General features: G+C 42.7%; 1 protein-coding gene across 2 annotated transcripts; it reads left to right on the top strand.

The window, feature by feature from the left end:
• Nucleotides 1-90: 90 nt before the first annotated feature.
• Nucleotides 91-24,274, top strand: si:dkey-12j5.1 (uncharacterized). 2 transcript variants are annotated; one of them, XM_055902965.1, is made up of 12 exons: nt 91-170; nt 407-522; nt 1,665-1,774; nt 1,933-2,079; nt 2,183-2,335; nt 2,534-2,655; nt 2,742-2,865; nt 3,660-3,764; nt 4,008-4,076; nt 10,243-10,296; nt 13,470-13,610; nt 23,363-24,274. In XM_055902965.1, the coding sequence occupies exons 2-12, from the start codon at nt 456-458 to the stop codon at nt 23,537-23,539; spliced, it is 1,269 nt and encodes a 422-aa protein (XP_055758940.1). In that variant the 5' UTR covers nt 91-170; nt 407-455; the 3' UTR covers nt 23,540-24,274. The 2 variants fall into 2 exon arrangements, with proteins under 2 accessions (XP_055758940.1, XP_055758939.1); XM_055902964.1 differs by lacking the exon at nt 91-170 and having other exon boundaries at nt 248-522.
• The last annotated feature ends 1,070 nt before the right edge of the window (nt 24,275-25,344 follow it).

The raw sequence follows: 25,344 nt of genomic DNA, 5'->3' as shown, positions 1-25,344 counted from the left end.
ATCCAGAATGTTCTTGAGGCACGGGCCCCGGCTTGGCAGCCCATTGGCGAGTTCAGACTGTCAATTATTCACATCATATCTTTCTCGACTATTTTCCGTCTACATTACCGCAATGACGTTTGTTTCAACACTTTATCAATGGAATTTCATCAAAGACTCAACTAATTAAGGTTGTATATAGTACATGAGACATGAAAACGCAACATCAAATCGATTGCCTTTGGCATTCTCAAACAGCGACTGTTCTTACTGTCATTCACATTTAACTGGAACTGTTTGTCCACTATCATTCTCCGTAGCTGCTGGGTTAGCAGTACTGAGCATGTGAACTCACACCATACGCAGTACTGCGCATGTGCACTCACACCCTACGCGTGGACTAATTTATCCCCATATTTTTTTACAGTGATTCTAACATCAATTATAAAACTTGATTACAAATCGTCATTGTTGTAATGGGAGGCCAAACCAAGGGCAAAAAGAAGAGCAAAGCCAGGAGGAAAGATCCGCGCTCTAACGGAGGTATGTTAATACAGTAACTAACGTGTTAGTTAGATCGCTATAAAGGACAACTAGTGTTGTTGTCCGTGTGTGATATTTGTTATACTATGTGTGATAGCTACAGTGTCTTCAGAAAGTATTCATACCGATTGACTTATTTCATATTTTGTTGTCTTTACAGCCGGAATTCAAAATGTATTACATATTTTTTTCCCCTCACCCTTCTACACACAATACCAAATCAAATGTATTTATAAAGCCCTTTTTACATCAGCAGATGTCACAAAGTGCCTATACTAAAACCCCAAACAATGCAGATGTAGAAGCACGGTGGCAAGGAAAACCTCTCTAGAAGGCAGGAACATAGGAAGAAACCTAGAGAGGAACCAGGCTCTGAGTGGTGGCCAGTCCTCATCTGGCTGTGCCAGTAAGGCCAGATTGTTCTTCAAGATGTTCAAACTTTCATAGATTACCAGCAGGGTCAACTAGTAATCACAGTGGTTGTAGAGCACCGGTCGGTACCTCAGGAATAAATGTCAGTTGGCTTTTCATAGCCGAACATCCAGAGGTCGAGAAAGCAGGTGTGGTAGAGGTAGTCGAAAACAGCAGGTCCTGGAACAATGTATAGTAGCAGTAGCACGGTGAACAGGTCAGGGTTCCATAGCCACAGGCAGAACAGTTGAAACTGGAGCAGCAGCAAGACCATGTGGACTGGGGACAGCCAGGAGTCATCAGGCCAGGTAGTCCTGATGCATGGTCCTAGGGCTCAGGTACTCCGGGAGGGGAGGGAGAGAGAGGGAATTAGAGGGAGCATACTTAAATTCACACAGGACACCAGATAAGACAGGATAATTACCCCAGATATAACAGACTGACCCTAGCCCCAGGCACATAGACTATTGCAGCATAGTCATTAGGATATTATGGGGGTATTGTGTGTAGGCCAATGACAAAAACATCACAATTTAATACATTTTCCATTCAGGCTGTAACAAAACAAAATGTGGAAAAAGTCGAGGGGTGTGAATGCTTTCTGAAGGTACTGTAGCTCGCTAGTCCACTCTGGAAAGAACAACCTAGCGAGCTAACTTGCTAGTTAGCTACTGTAACTGTAGCCAGACTTATGTAGGCTATTGTTGACAATATGGACTGTGTTACAACAGGCTCTGGATTGGCAGGTCTGTCACCTCAAGATAGAATGAAGCTGAAGATGCAGGAGAAAGCCAAGAAAAGAACGGCTGAAAAATATACTGTCGAACAACTATTGGAGAAGGTAGAACACAGACACACACACACACACACACACACACACACACACACACTCCAGACATACTCTCTCTTTCTCCTGTTTCAGATGGAGTCAGAAGTGTACGGACAGTTTGGAGATTGGCACATGCTGTACACTAACATCTGTCCTGTGTTGTGTTTCAGACAGAGGAATGTATGGACAGTTTGGAGTTTGAGATGGCGGGGAGGTTCTGTCAGCGAGCACTAGAGGTGGAGCCTGACAACCTACTTACCCTGGACCTGCTAGGACACATCCACTCTGAACTGGGAGACACACAGAGGGCCAAGGAAATATCCTTCAGTGTGTGTGTATGGTGTTTGCATGCATCTCTGTGTGCATGTGTGTGTTGTGCAAATGCACATGCGTGTGTGTGTTCCTTAACTCCAGCTCTAAGTGTTTCTGCATGCAGTGCAGTTGAGTCCTGAAGAAGGTCATAGTAAATACATGTCTCTAGGGCAGATACACACAGGCCAAGAGGCTGTGCAGTACTACACCAAAGGAGTACAGATACTACTGTGTATGCTGGAGAAACACGCACAAGCCACAGTGAGTACACGCGCACACACACACACTCATGGATCTTGTTGAATGCATGTCTAACACAGAACACTAGGAGGAGCTGTTTCTTCAGTCTGAACACTTCTACTGACTGTGTCACAAACTGACTATCATAAAGTGACTGTCACAAACTGGCAGCCAGAGATGCTGAATACTTCTACCTCAACCATCCCCCTGTCACCCCAGGCAGGAGCAGGAGCTGAGGCAGCAGCCTCCCCACTCCAGGACTCAGGGTCAGAGATCCTGATAGGCAGAGACGTGTGTGTGGCCTACTGTTCTGTGGCAGAGATCTACTTCACTGACCTCTGGTAACACAAAAATCATATATACATTTTTGTAACCTGAAAGGCCTGTTGTGTATTGAATTCACAGATTTGTGTGTGTTTGTGTGTAGTATGGAGGAGAAGGCAGGAGATCAGTGTCGAGAGGCCATAGAGCGAGCGCTGACCTATCATCCTGACAACCCAGAGGCTCTACAGCTGATGGCTAGCTACCTGTTCAGTACAGAGAAGAACCAGGTCAGTACATACACACACACACACACACACACACACTATGACTATAAATCAGAGGTAGGTATGTCTCACGCTAAATTATCATCTTGTTAAAGCAGCAATCAGAGTTAATTCATGTGAGAAAATGGAATCATATGCCATTAATCTGATGAGCTAGGCACACACACATTACTCAGTTTATGACAGATATTAATGCAGAATTAGTTATGAAGCAGATACATTTGGACACGGATCACATCTGACGAAGAGAGGAGGAGGAAAGTTGGGGAGAGAGAGAACAAAAGAAAGTGATGAGGGGAGACAGAAAAATGGTCTATAACTGAACAATCAGAGCATTTGCAATTGTCATACAATTTTATGATAATCTGCTAGTCCTAGCACTGCAATGAGACAGGCCTTCAATTGTTCGTAGAGCCTTAATCTTTAGGGAGCAACAATAACAGCTAGCTAAGGATTTACTCCTAAATGACTCTTACATTTCAAAGAGAAGACAAGTTTTGGAAAACTGCAGCTCTTCTCAAGGTTACTTTTGTAAATATCTCCTCCAGCCACCTGATGGCACTGTGGCTCTGCTCTAACTAGATGGAGTTGATTTGACAGTTGTGTGTAACCTTTATTTAACTAGGCAAATCAGTCAAGAACAAATTGTTATTTACAATGACGGCCTACCCTGTCCAAACCCCGACGACGCTGGGCCAATTGTGCGCCGCCCTATGGGACTCCCAATCACGGTCGGATGTGATGCAGCCTGGATCAGGGGAGCAGATGTCAGATATTCTTTGTGTGTATGTGTGTAGGAGGGGAAGGAGTACCTGATGAGGAGTGTGGATGCGTGGCTACCTGCCCTGAAACAGAGTGAAGCTCCACCCAGCAGAGAGGACATAGAGGAGGAACACACACAGGTGAGAGACTTATACCACACACACACACACACACACACACACACACACACACACACACACACACACACACACACACACACACACACACACACACACACACACACACACACACACAGGCGAGTCAAACAACCCAGAGCATAAAAGCCAAGTCAGAGGGCCAACTTATCGCTCCGTGTGTGTGTTTGTGTGTATCTGTGTGAGAGCAATTCTGTGAGTGTCTAACTGGTTTTGTTCCCTTTCCAGAGTGACATCCCACCATATGAATCCCGCATCACCACGGCCAAACTCCTCATAGAGGCAGAAGAGTACGAGGTAGGAGTATGTGGGTGTAGGATGAGTTTTCTCTGTGAAAAGGCCAGTGCTCTGTATTCTTTATCTTTGCCAGAGATCATCTTCAATAATAGAGGAGTGGTCTTTACCCAGAGAGAGAGAGAGGTAAACGGAGGGAGGAACAGAGATGATAGGATAGAGGGCTTTAGAAAAGATCTGGAGGGAGAGGGGTAGAAAGGTGTGTGTGTGTGTGTCTGACACATTATTTGTCTTCATCTGCCTGCATGTGTCAGCAAGCCACACACACTACAGACTCAGTGCATTTATTGAGGAATCAGAAACAATTGAGGTGGAGATGAGGATGAAGATTGCTGTGAGCCTGGAAACATTCACCACGATAACAACAAGATGGAAGCAGCAGATAACTGGAGAACAGGAGATGCAGGACAAGATTAGTCAGATCTTGAGTAACTGAGACTATTTTAGTCTTCTATTGTTAAAGAAATTCTAATTCTGTGTTTCCACACAGCAGTGGTAAACCTAGAGGCAAGTCATTAACATCGCAGTTTTCAACTCTAAACAGCAACAACATTCTAACTCATAAATTACACACACACATCGGAATCGAATAGGGAATCCGTTGTTAAACAGCGGAGAAGAAGCATTTGACCCTAGTAGAGCAGAGGGAACGAGGGAAGGAAATGGAGGAGAGGAAGACGGTGGTTATAACCAGGGTCAAATATAATTAGCAGAGGCTACGAATACGGATTTCTCACCCACTTCCTGCCACTGGAAACTTTTTCTCATAACGATGGATCCGAACATTCTGCACATGTTATTTTACACATTCAAGTTTTTCTCTTTACTGTACGCTTTACTCACCCTCTTCTGAACCCTTAACCAATTTGATATTTCTGAACAGCTGAAATAAAAACTCAGTGGTGATACACTATATATACAAAAGTATGTGGACACCCTCAAATTAGTGGATTCGGCTAATTCAGCCACACACGTTGCTGACTGGTGTATAAAATCGAGCACACAGCCATGCAATCTCCATATACAAACATTGTCCGTAGAATGTCCTTACTGAAGAGCTCAGTGACTTTCAACATGGCACCGTCATAGGATGCTACCTTCAACATGGCACTGTCATAGGATGCCACGTTTCCAACAAGTTCATCAAATTTCTGCCCTGCTAGAGCTGCCCTGGTCAACTGTAAGTGCTGTTATTGTGAAGTAGAAGGAACAAGAACTGCTCAGCTGCAAAGTGGTAGGCCACACAAGCTTACAGAACGGAACCGCTGAAGCGCAAAGTGCGTAAAAATCGTCTATACTCGGTTGCAACACTCACAACTGAGTTCCAAACTGCCATAGAAGCAACGTCAGCACTATAACTGTTCGTTGGGAACTTCGTGAAATGGGTTTCCATGGCTGAGCAGCCGCACACAAGCATAAGATCACCATGTGCAATGCCAAGCGTCGGCTGGAGTGGTGTAAAGCTCACCGCCATTTGGCTCTGGCGCAGTGGACACGTGTTCTCTGGAGTGTAGAATCACGCTTCACCATCTGGCAGTCAGGCGGACGAATCTAGGTTGATGCCAGGAGAACGCTACCTGCCCAAATTCATAGTGCCAACTGTACATTTGGTGGAGGAGGAATAGTCTGGAATAGTCTGGGGCTGTTTTTCAAATTCCAGAAAATGATGTAATGGCTTTAGAAGCTTCTGATAAGCTAATTGACATAATTTGAGTCAATTGGAGGTGTACCTGTGGATATATTTCATGGCCTACCTTCAAACTCAGTTGCTATTTGCTTGACATCATGGGAAATTCTAAATAAATCAGCCAAGACCTCGGAAAAAAATTGTAGACCTCCACAAGTCTGGTTCATCCTTAGGAGCAATTTCTAAACGCCTGAAGGTACCACATTCATCTGTACAAACAATAATACGCAAGTATAAACACCATGGGACCACACATCCGTCATACCGCTCAGGAAGGAGACGCGTTCTGTCTCCTAGAGAGGAACGTACTTTGGTGCAGAAAGTACAAATCGCTCCCAGAAGAACATCAAAGGACCTTGTGAAGATGCTGGAGGAAACCGGTACAAAAGTATCTATATCCACTGTAAAACGAGTCCTAAATCGGCATAACCTGAAAGGCCGCTCAGCAAGGAAGAAGCCACTGCTCCAAAACCGGCATAAAAAAGCCAGACTACGGTTTGCAACTGCACATGGGGACAAAGATTGTACTTGTTGAAGAAATGTCCTCTGGTCTGATGAAACAAAAATAGAACTGTTTGGCCATAAGGACCATTGTTATGTTTGGAGGAAAAAGGGGGAGGCTTTCAAGCCGAAGAACACCATCCCAACCGTGAAGCACAGGGGTGGCAGCATCATATTGTGGGGGTGCTTTGCTACAGGAGGGACTGGTGCACTTCAAAAAATAGATGGCATCATGAGAAAGGAAAATGATGTGGATATAGTATGTAAAAAAATAAATAATAATAATAATAAAATGTATGCACTCTACTCTAAGTCGCTCTGGATAAGAGCGTCTGCTAAATGACTAAAATGTAATGTAAATGTATATTGAAGCAACATCTCAAGACATCATTCAGGAAGTTAAAGCTTGGTCATAAATGGGACTTCCAAATGGACATTGACCCCAAGCATACTTCCAAAGTTGTGGCAAAAGGGCTTAAGGACAACAAAGTCAAGGTATTGGAGTGGCCATCACAAAGCCCTGACCTCAATCCTATAGAATATTTGTGGGCAGAACTGAAAAAGCTTTTGTGAGGAAAGAGACCTACAAACCTGACTCAGTTACACCAGCTCTGTCAGGGGGAATGGGCCAAAATTCACCCAACTTATTGTGGGAAGCTTGTTGAAGGCTACCCGACACGTTTGGCCCAGTCAAACAATTTAAAGGCAATGCTACCAAATACTAATTGAGTGTATGTAAACTTCTGACCCACTGGGAATGTGATGAAAGAAATAAAAGCTGAAATAAATGATTCGCCACTATTATTCTGACATTTCACGTTCTTAAAATAAAGTGGTGATCCTAACTGACCTAAGACAGGGAATTTTTACTTGGAATAAATGTCAGGAATTGTGAAAAACTGAGTTTAAAAGTATTTGGCTAAGGTGTATGTAAACTTCCGACAACTGTATTTGTTAACAAAAAATCAAGACCTAGAATTGCCTTTGGTGTATCCCACAAAAAAGGTTCACTGTTATAAGCTAACTTTTTTTGAATTTAAGCAAAATTCCCCAAATTCCCGGGCTTAACTTCGGAAACCGGAAAGTTTCAGACCCTTTGCAATCCTAGTCCCCAGCACAAGGTGTACCAGTGTAATAATCATGCTGATGGATTATCTTGACAAAGGATAAAAGGCTGTCTAACAGGGATGTAAACAAATTTGTCGGTTTTTATTGTATATTACCATAGCACAAGAAAAACATAGTCTACACGTTGCATTGGAGTGATATTAAAGGCCCAGTGCAGTCAAAAACGTGATTTCCCAGTTTTTTTATATACTCGACCAGTTTATTAGGCACGCCAGTCTAGTACTGGGTTGGATCCCGCTTTGCCTCCAGAACAGCCTGAATTATTCGGGGCTTGAACATGTTGCTCAATTGGTATCAAGGGACCTAACTTGTGCCAGGAAAACATTCCTCACACCATTACAACACCCCCACCACCAGCCTGTACTGTTGACGTTAGGCACAATTGGGCCATGGATTCGTGCTGCTTCCACAAAATTCTGAATTTGTCGGACTAGGCAATGTTTTTCCACTCCACAATTGTTCAGTGTTGGTGATAGCGTGCCCACTGGAGCCGCTCCTTCTTGTTTTTAGCTGATAGGAGTAGAACCCAGTGTGGTCGTCTGCTGCATTAGCCCATCCGTGACAAGGACCGATGAGTTGTGTGTTCCGAGATGCCGTTCTACACACCACTTGAACTACACCGTTATTTGCCTGTTTGTGGCCCGTCTGTTAGCTTGCACAATTCTTGCCGTTCTCCTTCGATCTCTCATCAATAAGCTGTTTTCGCCCACAGGACTACCCCTGAAATAATGTTTTTTTGTTTGTCGCACCATTCTCTGTAAATCGTAGACACTATCGTGCATGAAAAGCCCAGGAGGCCGGCCGTTTCCAAGATCCTGGAACCGGCGCTCAGTCACTTACGTCACTCATTTTGCCCATTCTAACGTTCAATCGTAGAGTAACTGAATGCCTCAATGCCTGTCTGCTTTCTTTATATAGCAAGCCACATGACTCACTGTCTGTAGGAGTGAACCATTTCACAATTTTTTGTAATTGGGTGGTGTACCTAAATATATGGCCACTAAGTGTATATTTTCACACTATAATAATAATACTGTGAAATTGTGTAAATGATCATAATGCCCTTTTAGTGTAAGAGCTGTTTGAAAAGACCACCTAAAGTATCAGCCTGTTTTGGTTGGATGCAGTTTTGGCCTACTTGGTGACATCACAAGGATGTCACCAGTGTATTTTTTGTTGTTAATAGACCAATAAGAGAGTTCCAAACCTTGCTGCCAATAACAGCTAGTTTTCAGTTTTCCCCTCCCCACTCAGACCAGTCCTAGCTAAATTCTTGCTTGAAAACTTGCTATTTTCTATGAGGCTATTTTTGTTTTCAATTAAAATGGTCAAAAATAAACTATCACAGTAAGGTACTTAATTGTTACCCAGAAATGATTTGATATTGATATGAAAAATAAATAAAATGCTGCATTGGACCTTTAGGTCAATACCAAGTGTCAAATAGATCACTTTGTAATCTCCTGCTGTATGTGTGAAAAACAAAAGTACGGGAGTCTGACTGAACAGACACTAATAAAGACACTTCAAACACACACAAGCATGCTCACGGCTACACACAGACACACACACACACACAGAGTTATAAAGGAGCTACTCCCAGGAGGGTGGTTTCTAACTGGTCCTGAAGCAAAGGGGACGACACGTTTCGTGTGTGTATTTGTTGTTGCTGTTGAGTAATCTGCAGGCAACGTTGCTAAACAGAATCATTTTACCAGAGTGCAGCGCACGGATAGGGACAAGACAAATGACTATAATAGTCTGGAGGGCTGTCTCGCTCTCACACACACACCCACACACCGTTTCAGAGACAGAGATGCAGGAAAACCAAAGCAACTGTGAATGAAAATCAGTATATTTCAACTAAGTGAATAATGCAGGAGGTACATGTATATAAAGAACATATAAACAGGTAAATGTACCCAGCAATTCACACAGGAATAATATTTTGTCCTTTCAAGAGGTGGTGTCATGACAACCAGTCTTAGAGTTGAGTTGTTGTTGTTGTCATCATGGGTTGTCGTCAGGGGATTGTCTGTGTCTGTCGTGAGTTGATGTCTGTTTTCTCATAAGCTGTTCCTCAGTGGTTGGCTCCTTGGAGGTCTGGAACTAACACCGATACTTGGGTGTTTAACTACATCGGCTAAATAGTTTATTGATCAACCTCAGCTCTAATACAAAACATGTACTCTGTAGATCATCAGGAATGAGATGTTGATTTCCCTCTAATCAGAATGTGTTAATTAATAAAACTTAATACCTCTCAGCAGGTAATCAACCCCACAATTAATCAACACACACACACACACACTCCGTCTCTCGCATACACAAGTGATGATAAAAAGTGGAAGAGGGATGAAGAAAATGGGACAGATAACTCTGAAGAGGAAGAGATGCGTGAGATCGTGTACACTGGGGAACTAGGTGAGGTGAACTAGTCTGGAATCATCAGGACAGGAGGGTGTGGACTGGTGATCAGGTCCATTGATGAGGACTAGCTATTGATCATAACCAGTTCTGTATTGGTTGTTGAGGTCAAGGAGTATTGGACAGGAGGGATATTGACTGATTATTAATAGTAATCATGAGATTAGCTTCGTTGTGTATTGATGACTGTGTAAGCTGTCTTGTTGCTATTGACGACCGTGTCTATGGAACACTGGGTTTTGAGAGTCTGATCAGACTCTGATCACATCCATTGATTAGGGTGGCAGAGAGAGCGAGATGTGTGTGACAGGAAACACCTCGCTCTCTGCCTCCACACACATAGCGACTCAGGCTAGGAGCAGGATGTGCTTAATGTTTAATGAACAATGGAAATGATGATTTGTGTGTTTTTATGATTCCTCTCAGACAGCAGTAGATGTGTTGGAGGGTCTACTAGAGGAAGATGACGAGGTGGTACAGGTAAGTCATGATGATGATGTCAGTTTTTATTTTACATTTTTTACAATACAAAACATTCACATACAAACGATGGCATACAGACGCACACAAACATCAACAACATCACCCCTGCACAGGCCCACCTGCTCACACCCCCGTCTCCAGCACCCGCATCACTCTCTCCGCCACATGGCCTCAGACTGCACCATTTTGTTTCTCTCTGTCGCCCACGCACTTTCAACATTTAGACAATAAAACATTTTACCCTTTCCATTATGTTAACAATGGATTGGTTGATTTGCAGTTTTAAGTATACGTTTTTTCCAGATTTGATGAAAAAAGTATCGTCCAACCCATCGGGTATCTCACTGCACCCTCATATACCGTGTCTTGAAATACAGTATGCAGAGAGACTGATTAAAAGTTAATTTACATTAATACTTTTGACAGCCAACTTTCTAACTCTGCCCATAACTTTTGGAATTTATCATTCCCAGAAGGCATGGATTATTGATTCATTGTTAGTTTTACACTTAAGATATGACTCTGCCGTTGTGATGTAGAATTTTCAGAATTTTGTCTCTTGTATAAGAAATGCTATACATTAGTTTATACTGGATTAAGCATAAACTTTGTTAACTGTAATTCCATTAGTTATTTTCCAACATTCCCCCCATCTTGTGCCAATATCAGTTATTTTTAAGTCTTGGTTCTAATAGTTTATATATTTTTTTTTCTAAGAGATTGTCAGTTGGATAGTCTTTCTGCAAGGTTTTGTATACCTTACCTATCATATAAATATCCTTTTCTGACTCAAATGGGATTCCCTCAAGATTGCGCTGATGTCCAAAAGTTTTCAAAGTAAAATTTCTTGATATGAAACTTGGGGTGGCAGGTAGGAGCGTTGGGCCAGTAACAGAGAGGTTGCTAGATTGAATCCCAGAGCTGACAAGGTAAAAATCTGTCGTTCTACCCCTGACCAAGGCAGTTAACCCACTGTTCCCCGGGTGCCGATAATTTAGATTAAGGCAGCCCCCCGCACCTTTCTGATTCAGAGGGGTTGGGTTAAATGCGGAAGACACATTTCAGTTGAATGCATTCAGTTGTACAACTAACTAGGTATCCCCCTTTCCCTTTTTAAGTTGCATGTATTTGAAAATATCTACATTGGTCAGTTCAAAATTGCTTTTTAATTCTGTTATGGAAATACATGTATTTCCTATTACCAAGTAATTTATGGTTTCTATGCCTTTAGTTTTCCATGTGGGCCATTTTATCATTGTATTATGAAAAGCTATCCAAGGATTGTTCCATAAGGTTTAGGAAGTGATTGGTTCTTGAAGAATACGTTACATTTTCTTCCATATTTTTATAATGTTCTTAACTATGAAGTTGTTAATGTTTTTAGCTTTATCCTTTGAAAATAGACACGTGAAGAGATTCTGGGGCAGTTTTCTGTGTGTGAAGTGAGCAGGAGACACACCTGCAGCCACCGTTCAGTTCTCTCTGCTCCAGAGCCATATTAGTATTCTTTGCAAGAGGTGTGTGTGTGTGTGTGACAATCTAACCTCATTGTGCTCATTCTTTCTCACCCTTCCTCCTACACACCTCGGCTGACAGATTGAGAGCAGTCACTTGCTCAACCTTTGAACTCATTCAGGAGACACCTGCTCTAAGCAGAAACACTCACATATATACACAGACAGACAGACAGACAGACAGACAGACAGACAGACAGACAGACAGACAGACAGTTTTAACTCTTATGAATATACAGTAAAGTGTTTGTTTTGTCAGTAGTGTTCTCGAGCACCATCAGAATAACACAACTGGAAATGACGATGACACAACCTAGTCTAAACCCTCTACCCACAGCTCAAACTGTTTTGTGCTAACCATTCTTTTTGATAAGTCACCCACCTCGGGAACTCATGCATTGTTAATGGACCTAAACAGCTGCCAGTAGTCAAGGTGGTGGTACCTAACTAACTCCCTGTACAATGTAGTACTTTGTCAACAGGTTTGGTAAACTTGGAATTCTGACTCTTTCTAAGTCTTTACGTAGACCTTGTTAAAACTATTAAAACTCTCTAGAACCAGATGGTATCTGTGACTGTTGTCTCATCCAAGAGGACTGATTGACACCTACTTACTGTAGACTTATCAGTAAGAGAGTAACGTGTGGGTGTTGTGTGGATTCTCTGAAGTTCTTAATTAGCTGGCTCGTTAATTTTCTGAGACGAGTGGTGGGTGTGCTCATGAAGAGTGTGTGTGTGTGCTTAGTTTAATAGAGCCATAAATACGAGCAAAACAGACCATATTTCATAAACACTTTGAAAGAGACTTATTCTAATGGAGTTTCTTTTGAGGAAGCAAAGACATTCTGATTGAAGTAGCAACCCAGATCTAGACACACACGCACATGCACCTACAGGTCAGTGTGTGTATTCAAACCGCTATGCTCAACTTAAGTTACAGAGTTGTAGATCCGGTCATGAAGAGGATGCTTCTAATAATTGTATAATCATTCAAAAGGCATAAAGTTATGTTCAGCCTTCAAGCCTCTCGTCTTCATGAGTGTGTGCGTGCATGCATGGGTCTGCTGATAGAGGTGGAGGTCGCTGTTGTTTTCTGCTGTAAAATGAATAGTAAATGAGAGGAATGTTAATGTCCTGCTTCTGCAAGAAGTGTGGGTGGCTGATCCTTGGCCTCAGATGAGACACACACCCACACAAACTTCTGAAGTACAAGTGTGCTGTGTGTTGTAGGTGGAAGGATGAGGGTAAACTATGTAGGGTGTGTTTTAATGTGGGTGTGTACAGTATTGGTATGAGGGAGAGAGAATACAACCGGTAGTTGAGAGAAGAGAAGGAATGGAATGTGTGTAGCTGCGTTTTGTCCTTTAGTCTGTAAGTTGTGTGTGTGACAGCGCTTTCAGATTGGCGCGTGGAGACGGAAGTTTGCGAAGACAAACTGCTCCAGCACAGGCCCAGCTCTTTACCATAGTGGCAGCTCATGAGGATGCTGTGAGCATTTCAATAAGTGCCTCCGGTGTGTGTGCGCGTGTGTGTTAAGCCTGTTTGTCACAGTTCTAGGTACAGATTTCTCGTAGACTAGACCGTTAAATGTGTTTCCCCTGTCATAGCTGAGCTCACTTAATAAAATACATATTTCTTTCTCTCTCTCTCTCACAGGTGTGGTATCTCTCAGGCTGGGTGTGTTACCTGCAGATGGAGGAGAGAAGAAGGGAGGAGAGAGAAGAGAGCGATGAGGAGAGGGAGGAGCGTGAAGCGTTGAAGGAGGCGGCCAGATCTTACCTGACCAAAGCCAAGAAGGTAAACACACACACACACACACACACACACACACACACACACACACACACACACACACACACACACACACACACACACACACACACACTGATGAGGCTATGTATTGATGTAAGTCTGTTTGGTTGATATTGTACTTTCAGCTTGTACAGTCAGTAATACACAAGTATGATACAGAGCTTCACTGCTGGCAGGGATTCTGAAATGTTAACCCTATCTTAATCGTTTTCTTACGTCGAGGAGCTATGTGTCGGTCTTAGAATTTGGTGTGTTTTTGTGTGTGTGGTGTGGATGTGTTTAACTATACTTGTGGAGACCAGAAGTCCCCACGAATAGTAAACAAACAAAAGGGGAAGGTTAGAATTAGTTTTAGGGTTAGGAGCTAGCGTTCATTTTTAAGGTTAGGGTTATTAGGTAAGGTTTTGGGGTTAAGGGTTAGGGAAATAGGATTTTGAATGAATGGGACTGAATTGTGTGTGTGTATCCACAAGGTTAGTTATACAAGACTGTGTGTTTTAGTTATGCACGGGTCAGCTGTTTGTTCAACCACCCACAATTGCTAATAACCCATCTGCAACCGCCAAACTATGTGCAACCGCCAAACTATGTGCAACCGCCAAACTATGTGCAACCGCCAAACTATGTGCAACCGCCAAACTATGTGCAACCGCCAAACTATGTGCAACCGCCAAACTATGTGCAACCGCCAAACTATGTGCAACCGCCAAACTATGTGCAACCGCCAAACTATGTGCAACCGCCAAACTATGTGCAACCGCCAAACTATGTGCAACCGCCAAACTATGTGCAACCGCCAAACTATGTGCAACCGCCAAACTATGTGCAACCGCCAAACTATGTGCAACCGCCAAACTATGTGCAACCGCCAAACTATGTGCAACCGCCAAACTATGTGCAACCGCCAAACTATGTGCAACCGCCAAACTATGTGCAACCGCCAACCATCCCACCCGCTACTATAGAAAATGCGCTGTACAGTCAGAGATGCTGGAACAATTTTTTGACTGGGGATGCAGGATTTATTTTTATACGCCTAATTTAGATAGGCCTATTTTTCTGCTTTCCAACATTTTGTTAGGCGATTTGTTACTCAACTTGTCTATAATTAGATACATGCAGCTTCTGTCATTTACTTGTTGCCTTAGAACAGTGGTTCCCAAACTTTTTATAGTCCCGTACCCCTTCAAACATTCAACCTCCAGCTGCGTACCCCCTCTAGCACCAGTGTCAGCACACTCTCAAATGTTGTTTTTTGCCATCATTGTAGTCTGCCACACACACTATACAATACATTTATTAAACATAAAAATGAGTGTGAGTTTTTGTCACAACCCGGCTCGTGGGAAGTGACAAAGAGCTCTTATAGGACCAGGGCACAAATAATAATATAATAATAATCAATCATTTAGATCTTTATTTAACCATTTAACCTTACATATAAAACCTTATTTGTTCATAGAAAATTGTGAATAACTCACCACAGGTTAATGAGAAGGGTGTGCTTGAAAGGATGCACATAACTACGCAATGTTGGGTTGTATTGGAGAGAGTCTCAGTCTTAAATCATTTTTCACACACAGTCTGTGCCTGTATTTCGTTTTCATGCTAGTGAGGGCTGAGAATACACTCTCACATAGGTACGTGGTTGCAAAGGGCATCAGTGTCTTAACAGAACGATTTGCCAAGGCACGATCTGGCAGTGGCTTCTGATTTTAAATAACATTTTCACAGAACCGCTTGTTGCAATTTTGATGAAGCTCGCTTGTTCAGATATCAGTAAGTGGACTGGAGGCAGGGCATGAAAGGGATAACGAATCCAGTTGTTTGTGTCATCCGTTTAGGGAAAGTACCTGCGTAATTGCGCACCCAACTTACTCAGGTGCTTCGCTATATCACATTTGACATTGTCCGTAAGCTTGAATTCATTTGCACACAAAAATCGTACAATGATGGAAAGACCTTTGTGTTGTCCTTTTTTTATTTTTTTTTATCCCATTTTCTCCCCAATTTTCGTGGTATCCAATCGCTACCTTGTCTCATCGCTACAACTCCCGTACGGGCTCGGGAGAGACGAAGGTCGAAAGCCATGCGTCCTCCGAAGCACAACCCAACCAGCCGTACTGCTTCTTAACACAGCACGCCTCCAACCCGGAAGCCAGCCGCACCAATGTGTCGGAGGAAACACCGTGTACCTGGCCCCCTTGGTTGGCGCGCACTGCGCCCGGCCCGCCACAGGAGTCGCTGGAGCGCGATGAGACAAGGATATCCCTACCGGCCAAAACCTCCCTACCCCGGACGACGCTATGCCAATTGTGCGTCGCCCCACGGACCTCCCGGTCGCGGCCGGCTGCGACAGAGCCTGGGCGCGAACCCAGAGACTCTGGTGGCGCAGTTAGCACTGCGATGCAGTGCCCTAGACCACTGCGCCACCCGGGAGGCCCTGTGTTGTCCTTGTTAATGCAGACAGAGAAGAGCTCCAACTTCTTAATCAAAGCCTCAATTTTGTCCCGCACATAGTTGTATATAGTTGTGGAAAGTCCCTGTAATCCTAGATTCAGATCATTCAGATGAGAAAAAACATCACCCAGATAGGCCAGTCGTTTGAGAAACTCGTCATCATGCAAGCGGTCGGACAAGTGAAAATTATGGCCAGTAAAGAGAACTTTAAGCTTGTCTCTCAATTTAAGCTTGTCTCTCAATTTATATATATATATATATATATATATATATATATATATATATATACACACATACACATACAGTTGAAGTCGGAAGTTTACATACACTTAGGTTGGAGTCATTAAAACTAGTTTTTCAACCACTCCCCAAATGTCTTGTTGACAAACTATAGTTTTGGCTAGTCGGTTAGGACATTTGTGCTTGACACAAGTCATTTTTCCAACAATTGTTTACAGACAGATTATTTCACTTATAACTAACTGTATCACAATTCCAGTGGGTCAGAAGTTTACATACACTAAGTTGACTGTGCCTTTAAACAGCTTGGAAAAGTCCAGAAAATTATGTCATGGCTTTAGAAGCTTCTGATAGGCTAATTGACATAATTTGAGTCAATTGGAGGTGTACCTGTGGATGTATTTCAAGGCCTACCTTCAAACTCAGTGCGTCTTTGCTTGACATCATGGGAAAATCAAAAGATATCAGCCAAGACCTCAGAAAACAAATTGTAGACCTCCACAAGTCTGGTTCATCCTTGGGAGCAATTTCCAAACGCCTGATGGTACCACGTTCATCTGTACAAACAATAGTACGCAAGTATAAACATCATGGGACCACGTAGCCGTCATACCGCTCAGGAAGGAGACGCGTTCTGTCTCCTAGAAATGAGCGTACTTTGGTGCGAAAAGTGCAAATCGCTCCCAGAACAACAGCAAAGGACTTTGTGAAGATGCTGGAGGAAACGGGTACAAAAGTATCTATATCCACTGTAAAAGGAGTCCTATATCGACATAACCTGGAAGGCCGCTCAGCAAGGAAGAAGCCACTGCTCCAAAACCGCCATTAAAAAAGCCAGACTACGGTTTGCAACTGCACATGGGGACAAAGATCATACTTTTTGGAGAAATGTCTTCTGGTCTGATGAAACAAAAATGGAACTGTTTGGACATAATGACCATTGTTATGTTTGGAGGAAAAAGGCTGGATGCTTGCAAGCCGAAGAACACCATCCCAACCGTGAAGACGGGGGTGGCAGCATCATGTTGTGGGGGTGCTTTGCTGCAGGTGCACTTCAACTGGTGCACTTCAGAAAATAGATGGCATCATGAGGTAGGAAAATTATGTGGATATATTAAAGCAACATCTCAAGACATCACTCAGAAAGTTAAAGCTTGGTCGCAAATGGGTCTTCCAAATGGACAATGACCCCAAGCATTCTTCCAAAGTTGTGGCAAAATGGCTTAAGGACAACAAAGTCAAGGTATTGGAGTGGCCCTCTCAATCCCATAGAAAATTTGTGGGCAGAACTGAAAAAGCATGTGCGAGCAAGGAGGCCTACAAACCTGACTCAGATACACCAGCTCTGTCAGGAGTAATGGGTCAAAGTTCACCCAACTTATTGTGGGAAGCTTGTGGAAGGCTACCCAAAATGTTTGACCCAAGTTAAACAATTTAAAGGTAATGCTACCAAATACTAATTGAGTGTAAGTAAACTTCTGACCCACTGGGAATGTGATGAAAGAAATAAAAGCTGAAATAAATAATTCTCTCTACTATTATTCTGACATTTCACATTCATAAAATAAAGTGGTGATCCTAATTCACCTAAGACCGGGAATTTTTACTTGGATTAAATGTCAGGAATTGTGAAAAACTGAGTTTACATGTCCTTGGCTAAGGTGTATCTAAACTTCCGACTTCAACTGTATATATTTTGATGTGAGTCACATTTTTATTTGGCGTACCCCCGACGTCATTGCGCGTACCCCTGGGGGTACACGTACCCCAGTTTGGGAATACCTGCCTTAGAAGACTAAATACATATTTTCCGTTGAGCAAGAGGTTATGTATACATCGATAGAATGAATGCTTCAATCTAGTTGACATTGGTAAAGTTCTCTTTCATTTCTGTTTCTATCGCGCAGCAATAACCCCAAAAAACGGAAATGAGTTTCTGTGCAAAATGTCCAAATTACCAACATTTTACCGGTTAGAGGGAGTTAAAAGCTGTGAAAACGACCCAACATGTTTCTGATAAGATTTCATTTTGGCTTGGATGCCTATTTTATGTGGTTGAAATACTATCCGCTTTTTCGATGCTGATAAAGATGGGACCATTTCTGACAGTCCCTAACCGCGCATTCATTCTCTCAAGATACATAAATAATATTTCTCCACTGCTCTTTCTAAGTCAAAATTTACATTTGGTATATCATTTTATTGCAAGAGCTGCTTAATTCTGCAGGAGTTAGTATTAAGACTGTGAGTGGTTATAGACCCACAGTTAGTGTCCAGATTTCAGTTCCTATTCCATTTAACCCATCTGAACAGTACAGGTCCCTTGACATATTTGAAGTCCCAGTCTTGTGACTGTCAGATTTGTATAGCTCCTCACAACCATCACACATCATCTTTCCCATATATGACTTTTCTGGTCCTCCTTCTCTTTATTTTAAACTCCATTTCGCAGCTTTTCTCTTATTGAATTATATGCCGACATTGTCCTTTTTGCCTCAGTAGACCAACTTGAACTTTTTCTGCCAGTGTTCCCAAAAGCATTTGGCAATTGCTGTGTATTTGGCGCCTGTACAGTTAGGCCCTGAAGCTTAGTCTTACACACTGACGTAAGATACAAATAATTAAACAAAACCCCCAATGTAACCTATAGTTATGAATTGCACAAGAATTATACATTTATATGATTTTTTTTCTTTATTCAACCCGCCCGCCTGCCACCCATCAGCCCTTAATCCACAAAATAAACCTGCACACCCCGCGGATATAACTATGGGGACTGTGGGTTAGCGTCAACCCGCACATTGCTAGTGTGTGTGTGAGAGTCTTCCCTCGTAACAGACCAGTGTTTGTGAGCATGCTAATTATTAAAGTGTTCAGTCTCAGAGTAAGTCAGAAAAACAGAAAATGTTAATGAGACCTAGTTCACACTGGCTTGTTTAGACACAAGTCCACTTCTAGCATACTTAATTATGTTGTTAGCACTCTTTGTGTGAGTGTGCATATTTAATTACATTTTTGCATGTCTGTGTGTGAGCATGTGTCTGTGCACATTTGATTATGTTCGTTGAAATATCTCCATTATTCATTTCCCCGCTGATGAATGTGCTTCGCCACGTTACTTCTAAAGAGACAGACCCTGTTTCTCTTCGTCTCTCTCTCATGGAAGGTTACAAGGGGGTTGGATGATGGTTGACCTTGACACCCCTACAACCATCTCTCAACCATTCCTCAACCCCTCTGAGAGGAGAGAAGAGGAGCTGTAAACTTTTAGCCCCTTATAAAGCCACAAATAGCTGTATGCAAGTTGTATGTTTGTCACAGGACACAGGCATGAATGCCATGCATACTGTACACACACACACACACACACACACACACACACACACACACACACACACACACACACACACACACACACACACACACACACACACACACACACACACACACAGGCAGTGGTATGAACAGTACATGTCTTTGGCAATTTCTCTCTCTCTAGGGGAGTTGTACACACATACGTGCACACACCAGGGTTTCTGTTAGCTAACAATAGCCGGCTTTTGGAGTAAAATAATTTTTTGCCCCAGCTAAATAAAACTGTCCAGCGAAGAAAAAGAATCCCATGGCAAAATATAGCTTTTTGGAAATACCAGTTGTTGTAAACATTTGACCACTCATACTTAATGGTCTATAAGTTAATTTGCATAATTTTGTGGAATTAAATTGGCGCGCATGTACGTTCGTTAGTCGTTATGTTTATCACATGCTCACAGCATACAGACACAGAACCTATGAGAGGAAAATCTGTCAGACAGCGCGAGAGCTGCTGCTACAGCTTCTCAAACAGCTCATTAGTTGCTGCTGGAGTTAAACATGCTCTTATAAGCCCAGTCATTCTAAAACAATTCTAAATCCACGATTTAAAAAGAGCTAGGAATACTATTTTTATTTCTCAACTGGTAGGCCTAATTGAAGCGCACTTCCCATTCGCCATTCAAGTGCATGTAGGCAACTTTAGGCAGGCTTCAGGGTGTCGCACATCACTTTGCAATGAGCTGGAAGCCAGAATGCATTTTGAAAACATACTTAATTGTTTGAAACCTGAACATTTTACTTCATATGATGAGGCATGTCTTACCTTGCTTCAAAGTAAAATCCGACCGTAGAACTGGGGAGGCAATTATTTATTTATTTGTCCAGTAGCCAAAGGCACAATCATAGTCATATTAGCAACCCATGCTAGTTGTTGCATCTTTAAATCTCCCCTCTTTCTAAATTTCGAATGGATATTTTTCATCTGTCACATGAAACTACTCGCATGTGCGGTGTGCTTTTGACAACAGTGTCTTACCACTAATTGAGTACATTCTCGCGTAGCCTTGTGCACATTGCTGCGCTTATAATGTGAAGAATGAATACTTGATCAACATTCTAATCTGTTGCATCAGCCTCATTGCTTATACATGTTTTAATGTAGCCTAGGCCTACTGGTTGTATGAATTTGGGATCTATTGTCCCACAACTGTCCCAGAGTCTGTTTGGAACAGGCTATTTCTTTCTCAACAAGCTGACCAATAGAATAGGTCAACTTGTCTACTATGTGGATAGTAGATTGACATAGGCTAGTGATTTTTCTGTTACTCGTCTTGTTGGCTGAGGAACAGTATATGTGGCAGTTATTCTAACATCTTCAAATTGCTCATCAGAATTTGGTAAGGACGCACACCGTGGCATCCTCGACTTGCATGTTCTGAGTAACCATTATCTAAATGTGAGTTCTGTTATTCTGAGCACCGTGGGTGGACGTCCTAATCAGGTTACGCACCCAATGCATATAGGTCCGGTAAATCTCTCAAATGTTCGTGAAGTTAAAATGCTGCCGGTCAAATGTCCGGCGCCACATTTTCCTAACAAAAACCCTGACACGCATACACACACTATTAACACTTCACCACTCCTGGAGTTCACTCACTCCTTTCAACCACAGCATTACAATTACATCACACACACACCCTCCAAGTCATCCATACCCTAAGGCACAGGTGTCAAACTCATTCCACGGAGGGCCGAGTGTCTGCGGGTTTTCGCTCCACCCTTGTACTTGATTGATGAATTAACATCACTAATTAGTTAGGAACTCCCCACACCTGGTTGTCTAGGGCTTTATTGAAAGGAAAAAACAAAAACCTGCAGACACTAGGCCCTCCGTGGAATGAGTTTGACACCCCTGCCCTAAGGGATCGCCTTTAGCTCATCAAAGAGTAAAACACTTGACCTACACTTGCTCCTTCCCACACACACTAATTTATACACATACACTCTTTTACTCCACACACACAATGCTGCCTCTCTGTGTGATGTTTTTACTATTGATTTCACCTCCTCTGCTGTTAACCATACTCCACCATCCCTCAGCCTCTACTCCCCTACACTCCACCTCTCACATCATTCCCTACCCTGCTCTCCTCATCTCCTGAGAGAGTGTGTGTGGGTGTGTGTTGGAGTTTGAGCAGTGATCTGTCACACAGACAGGAAGGTCACTTGTGGAGCAGAGAGAGAAGGGGGGGATGGAGAAGGTGAAGAAAGTAGTGTGGGTCAGGAGGAAAAGGTGAAGCATGGAGGGAGTGGAGACACAGCAGGAGAGATTTGTGGGAAGTTTGAGAGGAGCTGAGATAGGAGAGGGGGATTGTGATTTAGAGGGAGGTGAGGAGAAAGTCCTTGATCTCTATTAGATTCACCCAAAGAAAGAAAGAAAGTAAGTCTATCATTCATTTTGCCTCAAGGGCACATCGACTCTCGCTTTCACAATTTCTGCTTAGCTTTTTATATGAGATATGTGCCATTTATTGTATGTACACTTAATCAACCTGAACCTCAAGAAAATATATAGGGATCTGGAGAGGGGAGGAGGGCAGAGAAAGAGGAAGGAGAGTTCGAGAGAGGGTGAGATAGTTAAAGGGTTCATTTCCCTCCTCTCTCTTCACAGGTCTCACACACCCTCACCCCCTGTCACAACGGCTTAGGAAAGACGTGTCATTGGGGGGGGGGGGGGGGGGGTGTGGCAGTGACCAGATATGCCTCAGAGTTTCCAGGCTTTGAGGGAAAGCTTCTTCTTCTCACACACAGAGAAAGACACAAACACTCTCTCACACATACACACCACACAGACAGCCAACCTGTGAAAGAAGGGAGGAAAACTTACATTACTCTAAATGAGAAATGGGTTTAATTGATTGTGTGGCTTTGCTGAGCTCAGCACTCTTCTCTAATGTATAACACTGTTTATTTAACTAACGGCTATCGCAATGAAAAATGATACTATCCTGGCAGATGCGTTCCTCTTTATAAATGAGTATTCCATAAATGTCACAGCTTAAGTTGAATAAGTAAATTTTATCGAAATGCCATGCTACTCAAGTGATCAGCTTGAAAATGAAGGACATCAACTGTCTCCAAATGAGCTTCTAGTGGGCCAAGCGTCTTCAGTCAGGGCCTACTGCTTGGTGACTGCTCCTGGGGCAACACCAACGCATGCATGTACGCGCACACAAACTATTTTGGCCGGGTTACACTGGCAGTGTGAAGGTGATCTGTTCCTGCTGCTGTTTGTACTTTGTGTGCGTGTGCACGTGCGTGCGTGCATGGATGAGACAGAATAATGCAGTTCAGCCCAGATTCTCAGACCTGCTTATCTCCCTCACTAGAGGAGAAGTTGTTTCGAGCAAAAGGAATGTGTGTGTGCGCGTGCTGATTGCTGTGGTAGTGGGTTCTGTTATCAGTCCAGTGCTTCCACTCAGGCAGAGAGTTTTATACACCGGGAAATCTACTGGTCCCGTCTACAGGGGGACCAGCTTTTGTAATGGTCCCGCTTCACAGCACATTTCACTGAGATAACAACAGCAATCTGTGTATGTGAGAGAGAGCAGAGAAATATCCTATCCGCTTTCCTTGTTCTGCTGAGCCCAATACCCAAGGAAAGAGGCATTTTTCCTGGTGGAAATGTGCATGTATGTAACAAACTGTGTCTCTCTCTCCAGCTGTACGTGAAGTTGCACTGTGACGACGGGCCCATACTGGAGCACATAGAGCAGCTGCTGGGGGAAATGGGGGGTGAGACAGAGGGGGAGGAGGGGGAGACAGACCCTGCCCTGGATGAAGACTTTGAGCCCAGCAGTGACGATGAGGAGGAGGAAGAGGACGCCATGGAACATTGACCACAGCCCTCTCTCTCTCCCTACCAGTGATCTAGTGGTAAAACAGTGGGTTAGTAACGCTGAGATGTTCGTGGTGAATAAAGTAACGCTCCCTATACTTCCAATGCCTTTTTCTGCGATAGGTGGGGAAATAAAAAAGTACGTAAACAGTGTTTAGACTGCATACCACTCTCTACTTTTATAGTGCACTATTAATTCGGACATTAAATAAAGGTAAAGTTTATAAAAAATGTAGTTTATAAAGACCTCTTACCTATCTCTGTACACCTCACAAACTAGACCCAGATGCAACACTTTGTTGGAAAGCAGCAGATGGGCCCTTGAGAGAGGATGACTGGGCCCTTGAGTTTTCTCTGAATCTTTCTCTCGCTCGCTAGATATTGTCTGTATCGTGTTCTCAGAAGTGCCTTTCTGCTGTTCAACCCTGAGTTTCCCAGAATCATATGACCTCTATCTCTGTCATGTTAGTGCTGAATTGTTTTCTGTATTAGAAAGGAGTGATTGACATGTCGACACGAGCTTTGTTTCCATTGTCCTGGAATGAACCAAATAAAAAACTACTTGGATACTGTTTTGAGAGAAAGAGAAAAAGACAAAGAACAATCTGCTTATTTTTTGGATACATGTTGTAATAATGAGGTGAATGTGTGCTTCCCTTCATGACCCAGACTCACTTTAGAAAGAGATTCCAATATGAATGAGACCTGCTAAAATAAAGAGCTAATACAGAACAGATTCTGTAGTGTTGTAGAGTTCATGAGAGGAGTGAGCATTAAGAGATGGATGAAGATTCAATGTCACATGCACAAGTACAGTGAAATGCCTTTCTCGCAAGCTCTAACCCCAACAATGCAGTAATCAATAACAATGTAATACTCACAATAACAAGGTAGAACAAAAACACAAGATATAACAATAAAGAAAATGATCAAGTCAGCACACTATATACAGTTCCAGTACCATATTTGCAATGTTAAGGGATACTGGATCGATAGAGGTAGATACTGTATGTATTAGGGGTAAGCTGACTAGGCATCAGGATATATTATAAACAGTAGCAGCAGCGTATATGATGATTGTTTGTGAGTGAGTGGGTGTGTGTAGTCAGTATAAATGTATGCGTGTGTGTGTGCGCAAATTATGGAGTGAGTGTTTGTACTGTATGTGTTGGAGTGTAAGTGTGTAGGGCCATGTGTGTGTGCATAGATAAGAATAAAATACAAGGTTCAACTCCGATAGTCCATGTAGCAATTTTGTTAGCTAACAGAGGAGAGAGTTGAGAGGAGTGACAGATGAAGAGAGTGAGGGTTGTACACACACAACTCTCAAACACAATGTTTCCCTCTCAAGGACCTTTAAGGCTTTATAGAAGCAGAATGTAGGAAGAAAGGGTTGAGACAGGTGAGCGTTCATTGAGACAGGTGAGTGTTATTCAGTTGTCCCCATAAGGAGAACACTTTTTGGTTCCAGGTAGAACACTTTTGGGTTCCAGGTAATTCATCTTCACAGAACATGCAAATCCTGTAAAGCAGCCAATAAAAAGTCATTTTCAAACATTTGCCAAATTTAAATGAATGTGAAAACACCATTCTAAACAGTGCAAATGGTGCGTGTGGTTCCATATCAAATAAAAGTTTATTTGTCGCCATATGCAGAATAGCAGATGTTAAAACATGTCGAGCGAAATTCGTATGTTTTTAGCGCCATAAGTGCAGTAAATGTCTAACAGTACAATACTAACGCACATAAACAAGAAACAAGAAATGACGAAAGCTGACCTGGCTGGAAATATCAGAACGAGCAAT

Source organism: Salvelinus fontinalis, chromosome 38, assembly GCF_029448725.1.
Source record: "Salvelinus fontinalis isolate EN_2023a chromosome 38, ASM2944872v1, whole genome shotgun sequence".
Taxonomy (NCBI): Eukaryota; Metazoa; Chordata; class Actinopteri; order Salmoniformes; family Salmonidae; genus Salvelinus; species Salvelinus fontinalis.
This window is presented reverse-complemented; position numbering and strand designations above follow the sequence as displayed.

Excerpts from the sequence above, each read along its gene's own strand:
- si:dkey-12j5.1 (XM_055902965.1), top strand. The coding sequence starts at position 456 with ATGGGAGGCCAAACCAAGGGCAAAAAGAAGAGCAAAGCCAGGAGGAAA. Across the intron at positions 2,080-2,182 it reads ACACACAGAGGGCCAAGGAA|GTGTTTCTGCATGCAGTGCA; the intron begins ATATCCTTCAGT and ends CTCCAGCTCTAA. Across the intron at positions 2,336-2,533 it reads AGAAACACGCACAAGCCACA|GCAGGAGCAGGAGCTGAGGC; the intron begins GTGAGTACACGC and ends CTGTCACCCCAG.